General features: G+C 60.6%; 1 protein-coding gene across 2 annotated transcripts; it reads right to left on the bottom strand.

The window, feature by feature from the left end:
- Window positions 1-2,752: 2,752 nt before the first annotated feature.
- Window positions 2,753-6,845, bottom strand: LY6E (lymphocyte antigen 6 family member E). Of its 2 annotated transcripts, none has more exons than XM_068525554.1 (4): window positions 6,761-6,845; window positions 4,263-4,373; window positions 3,764-3,883; window positions 2,753-3,675 (listed from the first exon to the last, which is right to left on the bottom strand). In XM_068525554.1, the coding sequence occupies exons 2-4, from the start codon at window positions 4,312-4,314 to the stop codon at window positions 3,455-3,457; spliced, it is 393 nt and encodes a 130-aa protein (XP_068381655.1). In that variant the 5' UTR covers window positions 4,315-4,373; window positions 6,761-6,845; the 3' UTR covers window positions 2,753-3,454. The 2 variants fall into 2 exon arrangements, with proteins under 2 accessions (XP_068381655.1, XP_068381656.1); XM_068525555.1 differs by having other exon boundaries at window positions 4,263-4,368.
- Between the last annotated feature and the right edge of the window lie 8,803 nt (window positions 6,846-15,648).

Here is a 15,648-nt window from a genome sequence, read left to right as displayed (position 1 = left end):
GTCTTGCCCCACCATTGTTTGGGGCATGTCTTGTGCTTCTGTTGCATGGTTTTGTTGCTAGGCAAGCCTGCTTAATTTCGATGCTAAGCAAGCCTGCTTTCTGGCGTGATCATTAACTTACAGGGTTCTCCCATACTTTTTTCTTTACTTATGATCCCTTAGTGGGAGTAACTATTTAATCGCCTACTTTGTCCCTTCACTCTGTCCCTAGCACCACCACTGCCCCACCCTGCTGGTCTCAGTCCTTTTAGCAAAGCTGCTTGTGATTTGTTTTGAGTGAACAACACAGTGGATGCATTCTATGTGGGGACTGTCGACAGTAAACAAAGCAAACAAAATGCACAATGTGAAAGCAGTTGTTACCTGAAAACTGCGCTCACCTCTTGGTAGGTGTGGAGCCAAAAGCCACAACCATGCCAAAGAGCAGGAGAAGGAAGGATGTATTACGGGCAGCAAGTAAGGAGAACACCAGGGATCTCACCCAAAGCAGAGTCTCCCCAACGGCGACACTGGGGAAGTTTTAAGCTAAGGGTCCATGCATATTCAGGAAGGGGCTTGAGCAGAGGATTATTCAGTATAGAATCGGGGCAAAGGTTGGCAGAGTCCAGGCTTGGGTTGACTGAAGTCAGAAGGGACATCATCATCCCCCACCCACCACCTGGGTGGGGGCCTTAGTTCCTCACAGAACTCAAAGATAGATTATGTCTATCCCTTGAGGAGGCGCTAGGACTCTGCTTCATCACTGCACTATTGTTTGACTGCTTTTCCTCTGTTCCTGTATTCTTTTGTTCCCTTAAGATCATTGATCACCGAGACCTGTTCAAGGGCAAGCATTGCGGCCAGGCTTGGATCACAAAATGGCTTAGGCCAAAATGGCTTCTCTTATGTCAAAAAGCCATGCCTGGTTCTCTTTCTCTGGGGACCCCCTAACCTATCTGCTTACACAGTTTCAGTTTTTTGCGGGGACTTTACCGAGGACTCTGGCCTGGGAGACAGCCTCTCAGTAGCTCCGAAGAGGTAGGGGAGCCAGGATATATATGAATTTTTTGATTGGGAAATACAGGCGGTCAAGCATACATCTTGGTAAAAGATTACTACTAATCACAAAAGACAGACATCTCAAGTTAATGATTTTAGTGCTTTCTATGTATGGGAAGATGCAAGAATCGGGGGTCATTGAAATTCTCCCTTAGATCCACATCTTAACTAGGGGCCCACATCCAAAGCACAGCACGCTTCCTCTTGTTTTTCCCTATCATGAATTCGCCTCAGGGCACACTGCTGGTGGGCGACTGCAGTGGGTTGCAATTTAATCCTCGTGGAACTGGAATGGTGGGCAGCATTTCTGTTGTTTTTTGGGTTTTTTTGGCTGCAGCACACAGCAGACTAGGGATTGAACCCGTGCCCCCTGCAGTGGAAGCGCAGATTCCTAACCACTGGACCGCCAGGGAAGTCCCTGCAACATTCTGTTTACAGGACTCTGAACTTCAGGGGTAACCAGCATTCCTGGGGGACATTCTGATTTCATCCCCTTGAATTCTTTTCCTTGCTTTGGTTTTTAATGCTGGTCTGATCCACTCAAGTGAATCTCAACATTTCTACCACCCCGTGAGTCTCAACCAGACTGCCGTGATGTGCTTCTGGACCCTTCCACAAGATGTTGGCTGGGCCTGGGTCTCCTTCCCCTTGTCGTCCTGATCTCCTGGGGCAGACCGCTCCTCCCGTCCCTCCCTTGAGCTCTATCACCGCATTGGCGCTCAACCCCAAGGGCTGGCTGGCATCCCCCTTGGTGGCAGTGACGCCGAGGACGCTGCATTCATGTGTGTCACAGGGCCCATTCTGCGCAGAGCTGCTCACCTGCTCCTGTGACCCGGGCCCGGGATGTGGGCCACAACCCGAGCCCTCGCAGGGACCACTGTCCCGCCCTGCTGCACAGCGATGCCTGGACCCTGGACCCAGGCACATCGGAGCTTCTGGCCAGCCTGGATCCAGCCCTGCTGTGTTCCCTCCCACCACCCGGGAGACATGACAGCATCCTGAAGGATAAACATATCACTCTCTGCAAGGCGCCCAGCTGCAGCCCTTGGTTCATTGCTCCTCGGCCACCAGCCCAATCAAAGAATCCCCTTGGCTTAGAACTCAGACACTCCCCCAGTGCAGACGCTGGGAACCCCTGGCTTAGCCACAGACCACAGTCGGGCTTGCCGGGGGAGTAGGCCTGTAGCAGCGAGGGCTGCCGGCTCGGGTAGCAGCACCCCTGCCCTCCAGCCAGGGTCCAGGCCTTCTCCAGGGGAGTCCCCCCCCCACTCCTCCCATAGGTCCTTGGGATGGACATCTCACTCACCCACTTACTGAGCTCCTGCCCCCCTCCCCACCATGCTTTGTGTCCTCCTCAGCCTGACTGGCCCAGGCACCCCGTACCCAAGTCCCGGAACCCCGGCTGGGGGGTCCCCTCCCCTCCCGCCCAACCCCATCCCTCCCTCTGTAGGGTCCTGCCTTCCACCCAGAAGCAGGCTGACCTCTGCTAGTTTCTCTGTCCAGTCCAGTCCTGTCCGGAGGATAAACTTCCCAACCCTGCCCGGCCGAGGGCAGCTAGCTGTGGTCTCCTGCGACCCTCTTCCCCACTGCCTCCCAGTGGGCCTCAGGGTGGGGACCCTCAGACCCTCTACACCTGTGGCTCTGCACCTCTGCTGCCCCCTCCCCCTCAGTAGGACCCTGATGGGAGGGGCGGTCTCAGGCTGTGGGCCACACCTAGAGCGGGAAAGGGTGGGAACATCTGTGTTTATTTGAGGCACCGAAGCAGCAGGAGGGCTCCAGTGTGGCGGTGGAGGGAGGGGGCCCGAGAGCAGCTGGATTTTGGGCTGGGAGCAGATTCCTGGGTCAGCAGCCTAGACCTGGGGACAGTGGAAGGCCTGTCTTCCTAAAGGCTGCCCTCGAAGTGAGTGAAATGAGGCGTGCAGAGACGCCAGGGGAATGGGGTTCTGTGCTGGCGCTTGGGGCTCTAGGGGCTGCGGGTGCCGGGCTCCTGACGCTTTTACTCCCATCCTCCCCCCACTCAGGCCGAGACCTGGCCACACACTCACCCGTGCCCGGCAGGGCACACAGACCACACAGCACATCTTCCGCACCTGCGGGCGGACAGGGCCTGGACAGGCGCAGGCCTGGGACCAGGTGCCCCTGCCAGCATGTCCCTGGGACGTGGTTCTGACTCTGGGGCCCTCAGGCTCCGTTCCCAGGTTCCCCCTGGAAGGCTGACCGGGAAGTAAGGGCAGCCGGCACGTGTGTGGGTGCAGGGGGCAGGCCTGCCTGTGGGGACCCAGGGCCTAGAGGGTGGGCTCAGCAGGGTGAGGAGTCTAGGGGAGGGGGCTTCGAGATCCTCTTGGGTCTGGGAGGAGCTGGGCTTTCCTTCCTTCCTGAGCTTTGGGAGTCTGGGCCGGGCACAGGGTCCCGGGGGTCAGGGGCCAAATCGTAGCAGAGCCGACAGCAGGCTGAGCAAGAGCCCGAGGCCCAGCACAGTGGCGCTGGCCCGCAGCCCACCGTCGGCTGCACTGATGTTGCACAGGAAGCTCTGGCAGCAGTGGGTGCCCACGGACGCCACGCCGAGATTGACACTCGGGATGGGGCAGATCGGGGAGCAGCCCTTGTTCAGGGTGTAGCCAAAGTCCACCACGTTCCCTGCACAGGAAAACGAGGTTGTGAGTGGAGGGGCAGAGAGGACAGGGCTGGGGTGGGGGAAGCCTGGCTGGCCTGTGTCTGCACTCACCGATGCCAGCGGATGCAGAGATGGTCACACAGTAGTTGTCTGTATCGGAGCAGACGGTGGGCTTCAGGCAGTACCAGTTGCTGTTCTTATTCACGCAAGAGAAGCACACCAGGGAGTGGGCTGCAGAAGGAGGGATGCCTGTCTCATGCCCAGGAGTCTTCCTGTGTCCCCTCCCAGCCCGGACCCAGAGGCATGAGGACACCCCATCTCGTGCAGGCATTGACTGAGCAACTACGGTATCCTGGGCCCGGGCTGGAGACCCAGAAGACAAGGACACCAGACCCTGGCTCTGGAGGAGCTCCAGTGATGCCCCAAGTGTCCAGGCAGGGCTGAGCCGCCAGTGGGGGCGGGGGTAAGAGGGACCGCTTCGCCGTGGGAGAGGAAGCTGTGAGGTGGCACAGAGTAGGTGACATGGGCACCGCTCGGGAGAGAAAGGGGAGAGGGAGTCCAGGAGGAGGGCACAGCCCGCTCAGAGGCCTGGGGCCCCAGGGCACCTCACCTCGCTCCACACCCAGGAGGGCAGCCAGCAGCACCGGCAGGAAGACCTTCATTCTGGAGGGGACTGGCGTCCCGGCTGGGGTCTCACGAAGCCAAAGAAGTCAGCCCTGCACTAAAGAGACAGCTCGCTGGAGGGCGGGGCTCACCACCCCTTGCGCAGGGCCCTGGGGCAGGGGCAGTGCCTTGCTCTTCCCAGTGGGGTCCGGGACACTGGCCCTGGGGGCAGCCTGGTGTCCCCACTTCGTAGATGGGGGGAGCTGCCAGCTTCCAGCAGCAGGGCCAGAGCACAGAGGGTCTTTCTGCTCCGCTCCCAACCTTCCCCTCGCTCAGTGCAGACTCCTAGCTGAGACCCTTCCCCAAGTCTGCGGCACTTGCTGCTGGGGGAGGGGGGACTAGAGGCCAGATGAGGGAAACCATTAAGGTTCTCAGAATCACCCAGAAAGGGAGGTCAAGGGAGTGGCCCCTGCCCACGGTCCTGGGGGTGAGGGTGAGACAGGCTGGGACCTGGGATCCTCTATCAGAGTGCCTGCACCTGGACAAACGTCCCCTAGAGCAGCAAGATACGAAGAAACTATAAGTGACTAAAAATAACTGCACCCACGCACAGTGGGGCGACAGGGTACAAGAAGCCACAAACTACGTTTTTGAGGTGCTGGGAGCAAAAGCAGGGCACTGCACATCATTCCTGCCCGGTACCCCCAAGGGGGGGAGAGGCCACCTAAGCTCTGCCTCCTGCGTGACCCACAGATCTGCCCCGTTGTCACCCCATTTAAGGACTCAAGTAGCTCCTTTCGGGAGCTGTTCCTTGTTTTTGCTTCCTTGTGCTGCAGCTCAAGCCCCAGTAAAGCCTTGCCTGGAATTCTCATCTGGCCTCTTAGCAATTTCTCGAGTCCAGGGGCCCTGGGGGGGGATGGAGACCAGTAATATTAGCTGACCTGCGTCCAGAACTTTCCAGGGGCCAGCTCCGTGCCTGACATGGGGACCTAGAGATGGGCTGGGGGCATGAGGCGTATCTAGCTGAGTATCCACCTGGGCAGCTTCTGTGCTGGGGCAGGGGCGAGGGGCTCTCCCATTCTGTGTTATTTAACGCTGAAGACAATGACCCCATACGTATCTGCTACTCTCCCCACTTCGTGGCTGGGGGAGGCTCAGGGAGACCCAGCAGTGTGCCACCAGTCACCCCAGCGGGAACAGGCACAGGCTCTGGCAGGTGGCTGTGAGTCCCTGGGCGCTGTCCTGCACCAGGACCCTCCCTTGGGCAGAGGTCCTTGGCAGTGGGTGGAGAAAGCACTTTGAATGCGACCAGCTGGGGTTCTGGTTCTCTGTTTTGCAGGAGGCGCCGTGTGGGAGGAGCAGTCTGGTACCTTCTGCTGGGGACAGCCGTGGGCGGGCGGGGGAAGGGCTAGTCCCCAGGCACCGGGAGGAAGGAGAATGCCAGGGAGAGGACAGATTTTGGGAGGGGCTGGTGGAGACCCTGAGAATGGGCTTCAGGTCTGGGCAGGGGCTGACGTCTTGGGGTTGGGAGCAGGAGCTGCAGAGGTCCAAGAACAGCGCCAGGCCCAGCCGGGGCCTCTTCCGGGATCCCGGGAGTTAGGGAGGAAGGAGCCTCGGTTTCCTCCTCCACAAAGTGAAGTTCCGGCGGGAGGAGCTCTGAGCTGTCCTGAAGGAAGCTCTGGGGCGCACCTGCGCGGTCACGGCCAGCATCCCCACTGCCTGCTGCCAGGCACCCCACCAAGTGCGCCCTGCTGGGCTGAGTCCAGGCACTGGATACTAATGTGTCCACATTAGCAGGGCCAGGCGGAAGGGAGCCCGGAGGGGAGCCCGTGGGTTTGCGGGCAGGGCCATTCGGGACCCAGACTGTGCACTCCTCCCCCAGGCTCACAGCGCTGATCTCCGGGAGAGCCTGGCATTCAGTGACGCCAGCAAGAGAGGTAGGAGCACGTCCTGGACCCCAGGGATGGAAGGGGCCAGGTGGCCCAGCGCAGGGGGCTGGGCTCCTAGGCACCTCATATACTTGCGTAATCTATGCCAAACAAGGTGCTTCCACTTCTTCCCAAGGCAGGCTCCCGTCCCCATGGTGACCCACCAGGGCAGTTAACTCTCTCCTTCCTGCCAGCGCGCCAAGATCCCAGCCCCTTCAAGTCAGGAAGGCTGGCCCCTCCCCAGTCCCCATGTGAGGGGTCAGGGGATGGGCCCTAGAGTTGGGCGATGGGCCCCCGGCGCCTGCGCAGCCCTAGGCTACCCAGCCCGGGAGGGCGCCCGGCTGCAGTCTCCGCCCGCTCCCGCCCTCGTCCTTTGGAAATACTGGGGAGGGCCGGGAGGCTTGGGGGCCGGGAGTGGAGGCGAGGCGCCCAGGGGCCGGGGCCGCTCGCAACCCCGACCCCCTGCCTCACGCAGGCCTCTCCCGCCTCCCTGGCGCCCCACTCGCCTGCTCCCCCTCCTCGCTGGGCAGGGCCCCGTCCCCGCGCCCCCGCCCGCCCGGCCCGGGCCCTCACTCACCGCAGGCAGACGCAGATCCCCGGCCCGGCCGCGCAGTCAAGCCTGCCCCCGAGCCCGAGACCGCGGAACCCCGCTCTCCCGGGCGGCCAGGCGGCGCGCGAGCGCAGGGGGCGTGCGGGAGGCGGGACTTGGCGCCCAGGCCCCGCCCACCAGCCTCACCCCTGCGCAGGGCCCGTCGCAGCCGGTCCGTCTGGTCCGCTTGGGTGGGGACGTATCGCGACTGCCCGGCCAGGCTGGGCAGGGGTGGGGGAGGCCCCCAGGTGGCCGGACACTTTTGAGGTGGAGCTCGGGGGAGGGGATGCGTCCGGGGAGGCCGAGGGGGCAGTACTCGGAACCCCTTCTGCGGAGTGGGATGGGGGCTGCGAAGAGGCCTTCAGCACGCTGCGCCCGGGCCCCGGGCTCGCCTGGCGCCCGGCTGTTAGCCGTCCCGTGGTTGCGGGGGTGGGGGGGGGGAGGTGACAGGACGAGGGGGCTTCCGGGGCAGTGATTGCGGGCCACAGTGCCTTCCAGCAGGAGATCCGGGCCGCACCAGCGTCTTGACCCTCAGCCCAGGAGCACTCAAGAGCCCCCTGGGTGCTCCCCTGCATCCGGGGCTGGGTGCGGGGCGCGTCCTCACAAAGCCAGCCTGACCTGACCCTCTCAGCGCGGAACCGAGCGGCCCCTGTTAGAGTGAAGCGGGCCGTGCTCAGTCTGACGCCAGTGCGTTTCCTGTGTTCTGTCTCCAGGTGCCATTAATTGCCTTTCAGCAAACGTTCACAGAGCACCCACTGTGTGCGGCCCTGCGTCCCCCACCCCGGGCTTGTGAGCCAGGCTCAGGGCCCAGGCTCTGCAGCACCCCAGGCCCTGCTCCTGCTTCTCCCTGGCGGGGGTGGAAGAGCCTCGCAGCCGGCGGGAGCTGGAGGTGCCAAGGCCTGCCCGTGGGCGGGGGCTGCCAGGCAGAGCGCCCTTCCTGTACGTGTCACCGTCTGCTGGTTCCTTTCTCTTCGTGCAGAGTCCTCTCAGCGCCTGATGGGTCCCTGCAGATTCGCACTTCTTACTTTCACAGCACATTTCCTGTTGGAGCTGTTTTTTGCACTTTGCACGTGACCTTTTCTTGCAGCCTTTCTGGGTGTCATCTGCTGGTGGCATCAGCGGTGACAGTGGGGGAGGGCCCCAGGAGAAGTGGCCTCTTAACTATACAAGGGAGAGGGACTGAGGCAGGATGGCGGGGTGGCCAGGATGGAACAGGGTGGGAAGAGGGATCCTGTAACAGGAGAAGAGTCCCATGGGCAAGGTAGGGGTACACGAGGCACCATGTGATTATGCACGGATACGAGTGATTGTGTGATTGTCTGCTGAGTGGGTTTGTGTGTTCAGAGTTGTGGGTCGGGTCAGCTTCTCCGATGACAGGAGAGTGGGATAGATCGACTTGGAGAGGCTTTGGGGGCTTTCTCCTTGGAGGCTGACGGTGGGACTCTGTGTGTCATGAGATGTCCCAGCTGAGGAGTGATGACATCCTCGGGGTTACACAGCCCTGGGGCCCAGGGACATGCAGTAGGCTGTGGCCTTTGGTTAGCCCCCTTCTGGGTCTCACCTCTGGGGAGGAACTGCCTCACCTCCGCCCCCTCCCCCTCAACATAATCTGAAAACTGTGGCCAGGAGGACGGACGGCTGGTTCCCTTGAGCTTGATGCTTGCTCTCAGCATACAGTCCAGTCAGATTTGTCTGATGGGGGTGAGGGTGGGATGTGTGTTGGGGGGGTGGCCAGATTAGCCTGCTGCACTCAGAAGGCCACGCCCTCGAACACATGGCAGCCCTGGGAGGTGTGACTTCCTGGTCTATATCCATGAGCTTGACGTAGTAGCCAGGCTCATCAGCCAGGGGCGTTTCCTGGGACCAAAGTGATGCCACGGGGGCTTTCCTAAAAGGCCCACCCACCCTTGGGGGGCCCACTCAGTCTCCCTCCTTCAACCTTGGGCTCTGGGAACTTGCCTCTCACCCACTGGACACCTGCTGGAATGGCCAGGTGTGTGTCTCCCCACTCTCGGGTCTGGTCATTCTGCAGATACCTCTGCCTCTGTCTCTGCTTCCCTTCCTTCCGGCCTGCCCCCCCCCCCCCAGAGCTGCCCATGCCCCCTGTGACCCTGCGGCTTCTCCTTTCCACACAGATCTTAAAATCTGACCTTGTGCTGCCAGTCCCACATGTCACAAATCCCAGGAGGCCCAAATGCCCAGGCCAGCCCCCTGCAGTGCACTTGGGGCTTGTGACGGGGCGGTTCAGGGGAAGCGTGGTGGCCAGGGGAGCAGGCACACAGTGAGTCCAATGAGCTATCTCTAACTAAGCCTCCCTATGCTGGGGAAGCAGGTCCGAACTCGCGAGGTGTGTCATCTCTGCCACCTGGGCCTTGCGTACACATCCTTGCAGGGCAGACATGACGTAGGACCGCCAGCAGGGGAAATTCGGTTACCTGGATCTCTCTGGCTGGGTGCCACGTGATGACAGTGGCCATCCACGGTGTGCCTGGGGCGGGAGCCGCTCGTCTCATCATGGCCCAGAGTCCCGCGGCCACCGTGAGGTGGGTGCCTTTGGGTCACTCTGAACCTCTCCTCTCGGAAGCACCTCAGACACGTGGCAGTGGGTGGGATTTCTGGGCAAGCTTGGCTCAGAGCTGCAACTTTCTCTCTATCTCCCCTGGGCACGGAATCGCCCACCTCATAGGGTCTCAGGGGACCTGGCAGGCAATGGCCTGGAGGGGCACAGGCACCCTGGGGCCTGGACACTTTGGCCAGGACTGGGGCATCCTGGCCAACCACCTGCTCCCTGCTCCGTTTTACTGATTTTCCCTGCCTTGAGGTTGGGATTAGGTTTATACGGCCCCTCAGCATCCAGTGCTTTTAGTGTTTTTTAAAAAATATATTTATTTATTTATTTGGCTGCACCAGGTCTTAGATGCAGCACATAGGAAACTGCGGCATGCGGGATCTTTAGTTGTGGCATGTGGGATCTAGTTCCCTGACCAGGGATGGAACCTGGGTCCCCTGCATTGGGAGCACAGAGTCTTAGCCACTGGGCCACCAGGGAAATCCCCAGTGCTTTTAGTCTTCTCTCATCTGGGCCAGTTTCTGTCCGAGGATATGTCCTCTAAGGACTTCTTGTCCCCAAGAGTGACCTTTTACAGATAGAGTGTAATTTCCTCAGAATGTCCAGAAGGTGGCCAGCCCCCGTGATCTGTCCTGATTTCTGGATTCTAACAGTCCACGGTTCTGACCAGGAGGAATTCTACATAAAGCTGCCTGCACTCATGTGCCTGGCTTTCTGGTGTGGTCATACCAGCATTGGCTGGGACCTCGCCCCATGCACACCCAGGGCGGGGCTGGGCAGGTTGGGAAGGCCGCAGGCTCCATCCCCACTATCAGAGGGCCTGGTTGGAGTGAGGCCCCTGCAGTGGGGGCACATGGACACCCCCCCACCAAGTTCTGGCGCCCCTCCCAGCACTCCCCTGGTCTCTGGTGAGAAATGGAACATTTCCTGCCATATCAGTAAACAAAGGATGTCACAGTCATCAGCGATTGCAGCCCTCCCACAGGAGCCGGTAAGCCCTGAGGAAACTCAGGGCTGCTGAAAGGAATACCTGCCATCTAGCAGCCATCAGACTGCAGCCACTCCCTACGGTGAGCCCTGAGGAAACTCAGGATGTGAAAACACAGGATACTGGCCCCAGACAGCTGAGGTGCATATCAACTGGCTCCCGCCTCGCCTCCTCAGAGCAGTTCTCTTGGGATTACTTGAGGTGCCTCCCAGGCTTGAAGTCCTAAAACGTCTGGCCGAGTAAAACATAACTCTCAACTTTTAGGTTGTGAAAAACGTTTTAACTCCTCACTGGGGTCACTCTGTACACTCTCCATGTTGCCTTGCTCCCTCTTCTAAGGCTGCCTGAAAGCTCTGAGCTTGCCAAGTTCTTTGAGCTTTTCGCAAACTGCCGATCTCCAGGGCTGCTTGCTTTTCCGATCCAGTTTGCCTCACAGCTTCTTGGGCAGCCCCTGTCCTGAGCACTGCCCAATGGGTAGAGGTGGATGCAGCCTTGGCCAAGTGTCCTCCTGCACGGCCCCCCTCACTGGCCTGCTTGCTCCCAGGTCCCCATGCTAGCCAGGCTGGTCCAGGAAACCAGGGAACGGACCCCTTTGGCCCGTCAATCCTTATCCCCCCTTTAGAAGTCACTAGGCCTCCCTCCTGCTCGCCCGTCCCTTCTCCTGGCTGTCCTGAAGGAGGTCTGGGCACCCCTTGGGCCTGGAGTGCCCTCTGGTGCCAGGTGCTGGTGCCCCAGAGCCCTGCAAGGTTGGCAGGTGAGCCAGGAAGTGAAGAGGCCCAGATCTTCCAGCGCGGAGGCTGAGCAGCGTCTGTGCTGGTGGCCCAGCCCTCCCACCCTCAGCCACGCTTCATTCCTCAAGGCTTTGCTCCAGCTGCCCCTTTAGTCCAGGGCGATGTCAGACGGGTACAGGGCTCAGATGGGGGAAGTCTTCCTTCTTGGTATGTGCCATGGGGTGGTGACACTCCCTCTAAAGAGAGAGAGCCTGCTGGGGGAGTGGGGGAGGGAAGCCCAGCAGGGCAAAGGCGGAAGGTGGCAGGTCCCTCCACCCCGCAGGATGTGTGTAAAATTTATCCGGGCTGTACTCCTAACTCATGATTCCTGGGGAACGTTCTGCTGGCAGAGACTACTGAGGTTTGGGTGACACACACTTTGAATTATGGGGGGCACATTTGCTGCTGGATGGCCCCTAGTCCTGTCCTGGGTCTGTATCAGGCGTCACCGGGCGAGGCGGCGGTGTCTGAGCAGGGGAGCCTGGAGCCACTGCCCTCGCGTCTGCGGAGGATGGGGGCTGACGGCGCCAAGGGGGAGCGGCGGCTGGGGTGCAGATGGGGCAATCGTCGCTCTCGGGCATTTTGGTTTCATCCTGCGAAGGGAAGGACATCCACCCGCGCCGGGTGTCAGCTGCTGTCTGCCTTTGCACGGTGCTCAGGCTCAGCCTGCGGTGGCGGCCGGGCCCAGGGCGGGGCCTCGGGAGGCGGAACGTGTCCCTGTCCCTGGTGCTCGCCGGGGCCGGGCTGGCACGCGGCAGAACGCACGGGTGAGGGCGCCGCCCGCCTCCCCAGTCGGCTCCACTCGCGTCCTGCACCCCACCTCGCTCCCCAAGTCCCCAGTTCCGGCTCCCCCGCCCCTCTCCAGCCAGTCCCCAGTCCCCTGTTCCCGCCCCCCGTCCGCAGTCTCCTCCCCCCGCCCCTCTCCATCCAGTCCCCAGTCCCCGCCCCTCGCGCGCCCCTCTGCCCTCGTTCGCCCTCTGGTGACCGGAGCGTGCAGTGTACCCTGCACAGGCTTCTAGGCCGCGGCCGGTTTCCCCTGAAGCTGTTCGCTGTTCTCTGTTCTCCTTTCTCCCGGACACGGTGGATTCACTCACACGGTCCCGGGGACAGGCCGGCTTCATCCTTTCCCTGCCGCTGCTTTTATCTCAGAGGCCTCCAGGCGGCTCCTGCCCTGGGCCCTGGTCAGGTGACCCTGTAGTTCTCCCCAGCTTGAGTCTTGGGGTTTTACTCTCACAAGCATCTCTGCTTCAAGCTGCACAAGGTGTCGTGGGGGTGGGGAAGAGCCCCTCCGTGGGGACACTCTGATGTCCTGCCTGGGAGTGGGCTCCGGATGTCCAGGGGGGCGCTGGCACCAGGACCCTGCGGGCCCTCCCGGCAGCTCTGCCCGGCGGGCCGGGTGGGCCGGCTCTGAGCTCTTCCAACAGCGCAGCCGGGAGGCCGGGCCTGGCCCCTGTGCCGCCTGAGGGGCAGCAATCAGCCATCCCTGGCCACTGGGAGCCCAGATGGCCGGAGGCTGGACGTGCCTCTCACACCCACCGCTGCTTCACCAGCGTCACTCCAGACTCGGACTTAAGCGCAGTTCTCACAAGCCTCAGCCTGGCCAGCGGGTTGCCCATCAGAGGAGGCTCCCTTTGGGCTGAGGCAGCGCGGCTCAAGTGCCCGTCCATGCCCTGTCGCTGTCCTAACTGGCTCCTCTGGGGGAGATGGGATGTGTTCCCTGCGGCGGCCGCGCCGAGCCAGCGAGCGGCAGCAGAAGTCGGGGAGCGCGCAGGAGGCTCTCTGTTCTTCTCGTCTCTTGCTGCTGTCACGAGACCTTTTGCAAACCAGCTTGTTTGTAAAATTTCTACTAGGAAGTGCAGAAAAGCCGGCCCTCAGCACCCCCCGGGGAAGGAGGTGGTCAGCGGGTCGTCCCCAGCCCCCGCCCCTGGGCGATAAGCTGCACTGGAGTGTGCCCCACCCCGGGGCTGCCCGCGTCCCGAGAAGCGCAAACCCACCTCCTCTCTGCTCCGCCCACACCCTTTGCCCCAGGTCAAGGGCCCGCCCGTGTCTCCCTACACCCGCCTCACTACCCCGTGTCCATGACTCCTCCATGCCGGGGAGGGGAGGCGAGGGGCGGGGAGGGGGTGTCAGTTTGGGTGCTCTGAGAAGCAGACCCCCAGGGAGAGAGAGAAGGGCAGGATCTGGACGGAAGCCTGTGAAGGGCAAGGGAGGAGGGGCAGGGTCAGATGGGAGAACCTTCAGGACGTTGCAGGCCAGCCCTGTGGAAGGAGGGAGGGGAGAAGGCAGGGATGGAGGGGGGACCCCGCCAGGAGATGGGGGCCCCTGGAAGAGCAGGTGGGTGTTGGCGGGGCCCCCGCTCAGCGCTGCCATGAAGGCCTGGGCTCCTGGAAACGCTCCTCACGCAGGCTCTCTCTAGAAGGGACTTCCCTGGATACTGGGGAAGGGAAGGGGGGGGAGGGAAATTGTTTAAAAACGGGCTTTGTCCTGACAACATTTACTCTACTGTATGTCTCATGGCTTTAGGGTCTGGCAAAAGAAGGGAGCGTTCACTGTTCCTGGCCCCCAAGAGCCAGGCCTCAGCCTGCGTCCCCGGAGAGAATTCTCTCTGGGCCCTGGGTGGGACTCAGGCTATGGGTGAGGCCCAGCCTTGGTCAAGCACAGGGCATGTGGCTGGCGCCCAGGCACAGTCCTTCTCCTGCCTGGGGCGGTCCCCAGCCCCTCCCACCCCACCAGGAGGCTCAGCCTGAGCGAGCACACACTCACATGGTTGTTTTTTTTAAAATAAATTTATTTATTTAATTTATTTTTGGCTGCATTGGGTCTTTGCTGCTGCACGTGGGCTTTCTCTAGTTGCGGCGAGCGGGGGCTACTCTTCGTCCCGGGGCGCGGGCTTCTCATTGCGGTGGCTTCTCTTCTTGCGGAGCACGGGCTCTAGGCGCGCGGGCTTCAGTAGCTGTGGCTCACGGGCTTAGTTGCTCCGCGGCATGTGGCATGTGGGATCTTCCCGGACCAGGGCTCGAACCCATGTCCCCTGCATTGGCAGGCGGATTCTTAACCACTGCGCCACCAGGAAAGCCCCTCTTACATGTTTTTGACCAACATCTGCCATGAGAAATATATTTCTCATTATGACCAACACATATAAATTCTTGCTGTGTGGAGGCACTAGGTATTTTTGATTCTGTCCATTTCTACCTTAGGGACAAAGCCCCTAGTTCATGACATTTATTTTTCAGATGGCTTATTAGAGCTCTCTATAGGAAACAGAGTAATTTATGTAATAAAAGCATTGAGTTGGAGAAAGAAATGGAATGTAAAATGGAAATGAACTTGATTTGAGCCACATTAGATGGGAGCCTGGCCACCCTTTACTGAGAGGCAGTGAGCAGCAGAACAAACACAGACGCCGGCAGAGGGTCATCATTCATCCTGCACGTGCGGGGCACACATTAAACATAAGGCAAAAAATTATCCTCCCTGGAGCAAGAAAGGAAGGAAATTTCCTGCCTCTCTCTTCTTGGAGCAATCACTTTTGAAAACTGGTCGTGATGAATTCTCTCTCTTGAGAACTGAGCTAACTTGAGATGGAGTTAAATCCTTTTAAAAGGTGAATTTGGGGTGAGCCGTGTGTCAGTGCTGCAGTGCCCCAAGGACCAGTCACGGTAGACCTGGAGAACTGGCGTGCAGCAGGGGAGCTGACCGTCTTTGCCATCTCTCAGCTTAGCGACCGCCCGTGACATGCACAGTGCTCTGTTTAATGCTGATTCAGTAACACAATTCACGTGCAGAGGTTTTCTGGGTTTGCAGGAGATTTGTTTCTAATTCTACTTCCCAACGCGCCTGTTATCACCAGCATAGTTAGGGCACTAACTTCAGTTCCTGGGGGGTCCTGGTCCTTCAGGACCACCTCTGCACGCCCAGCTCCCTCCCCTGCAGCCCCTGTCCTGGCTGAGCTTGGCAGCCCCTTTCTGGGGGAGGCTGCACAGTCACAGTGGAGTCCCTGGTCCCCCTCCCTTCCCCAGTAGATGGAGGGTCCTGGGTGAGTGCTGTCTGGCTCGCAGTGGGTCTTCACCAGCTGGCCATCACTCTCTAAGGGAGGGGAGGCTGTGGACGGGTCAGCAGAGGCCAGGCCATGTGGCCCTGAGGGCCGACTTTTGCACTGTTTCTGGGAATTGGCTCTCCCCTCATGGCACAGGTTTCACCTCTGCCTCACTCAGAATCCCCCACTGCAGGAGTGGCCAGGGAAGTGGGGTAGAGGGATCTGCCCCAGACCCTCTTGTCCTGGGTGGGCAGGGGAGGCCCCTCCCCCACTGGGTCCCCAGCCCCCTGGCTTGCTTCCTTGGGGCCAAAGGAGCCACCCGCCCGTCTTGGTGCCCCTCACCTCTCCTCTGTTGCCCATGCTGGGCCAGGAAAAGGAAACTGGAGGGCTGCCCTGGCCACGCTCTGGTGGGATGCCCAGCCCTGCATCTTCACTGAGCACACAGCGTGCACACATGCCAACACCAGCCCTGTGCACACGACACCAACACCAAACACAGAACACAGGTGC

This window comes from Eschrichtius robustus, chromosome 17 (genome assembly GCF_028021215.1).
Source record: "Eschrichtius robustus isolate mEscRob2 chromosome 17, mEscRob2.pri, whole genome shotgun sequence".
NCBI lineage: Eukaryota > Metazoa > Chordata > Mammalia > Artiodactyla > Eschrichtiidae > Eschrichtius > Eschrichtius robustus.
The sequence above is the reverse complement of the archived record's forward strand: the minus strand, read 5'-3'. Positions and strand labels throughout refer to the sequence as shown.

Coding starts and splice junctions, on each gene's coding strand:
- LY6E (XM_068525554.1), bottom strand. CDS start 4,314: ATGAAGGTCTTCCTGCCGGTGCTGCTGGCTGCCCTCCTGGGTGTGGAG. Junction 3,884..4,262: donor CCTCCTGGGTGTGGAGCGAG/GTGAGGTGCCCT, acceptor CTCCTTCTGCAG/CCCACTCCCTGGTGTGCTTC. Junction 3,676..3,763: donor CTCTGCATCCGCTGGCATCG/GTGAGTGCAGAC, acceptor TTTCCTGTGCAG/GGAACGTGGTGGACTTTGGC.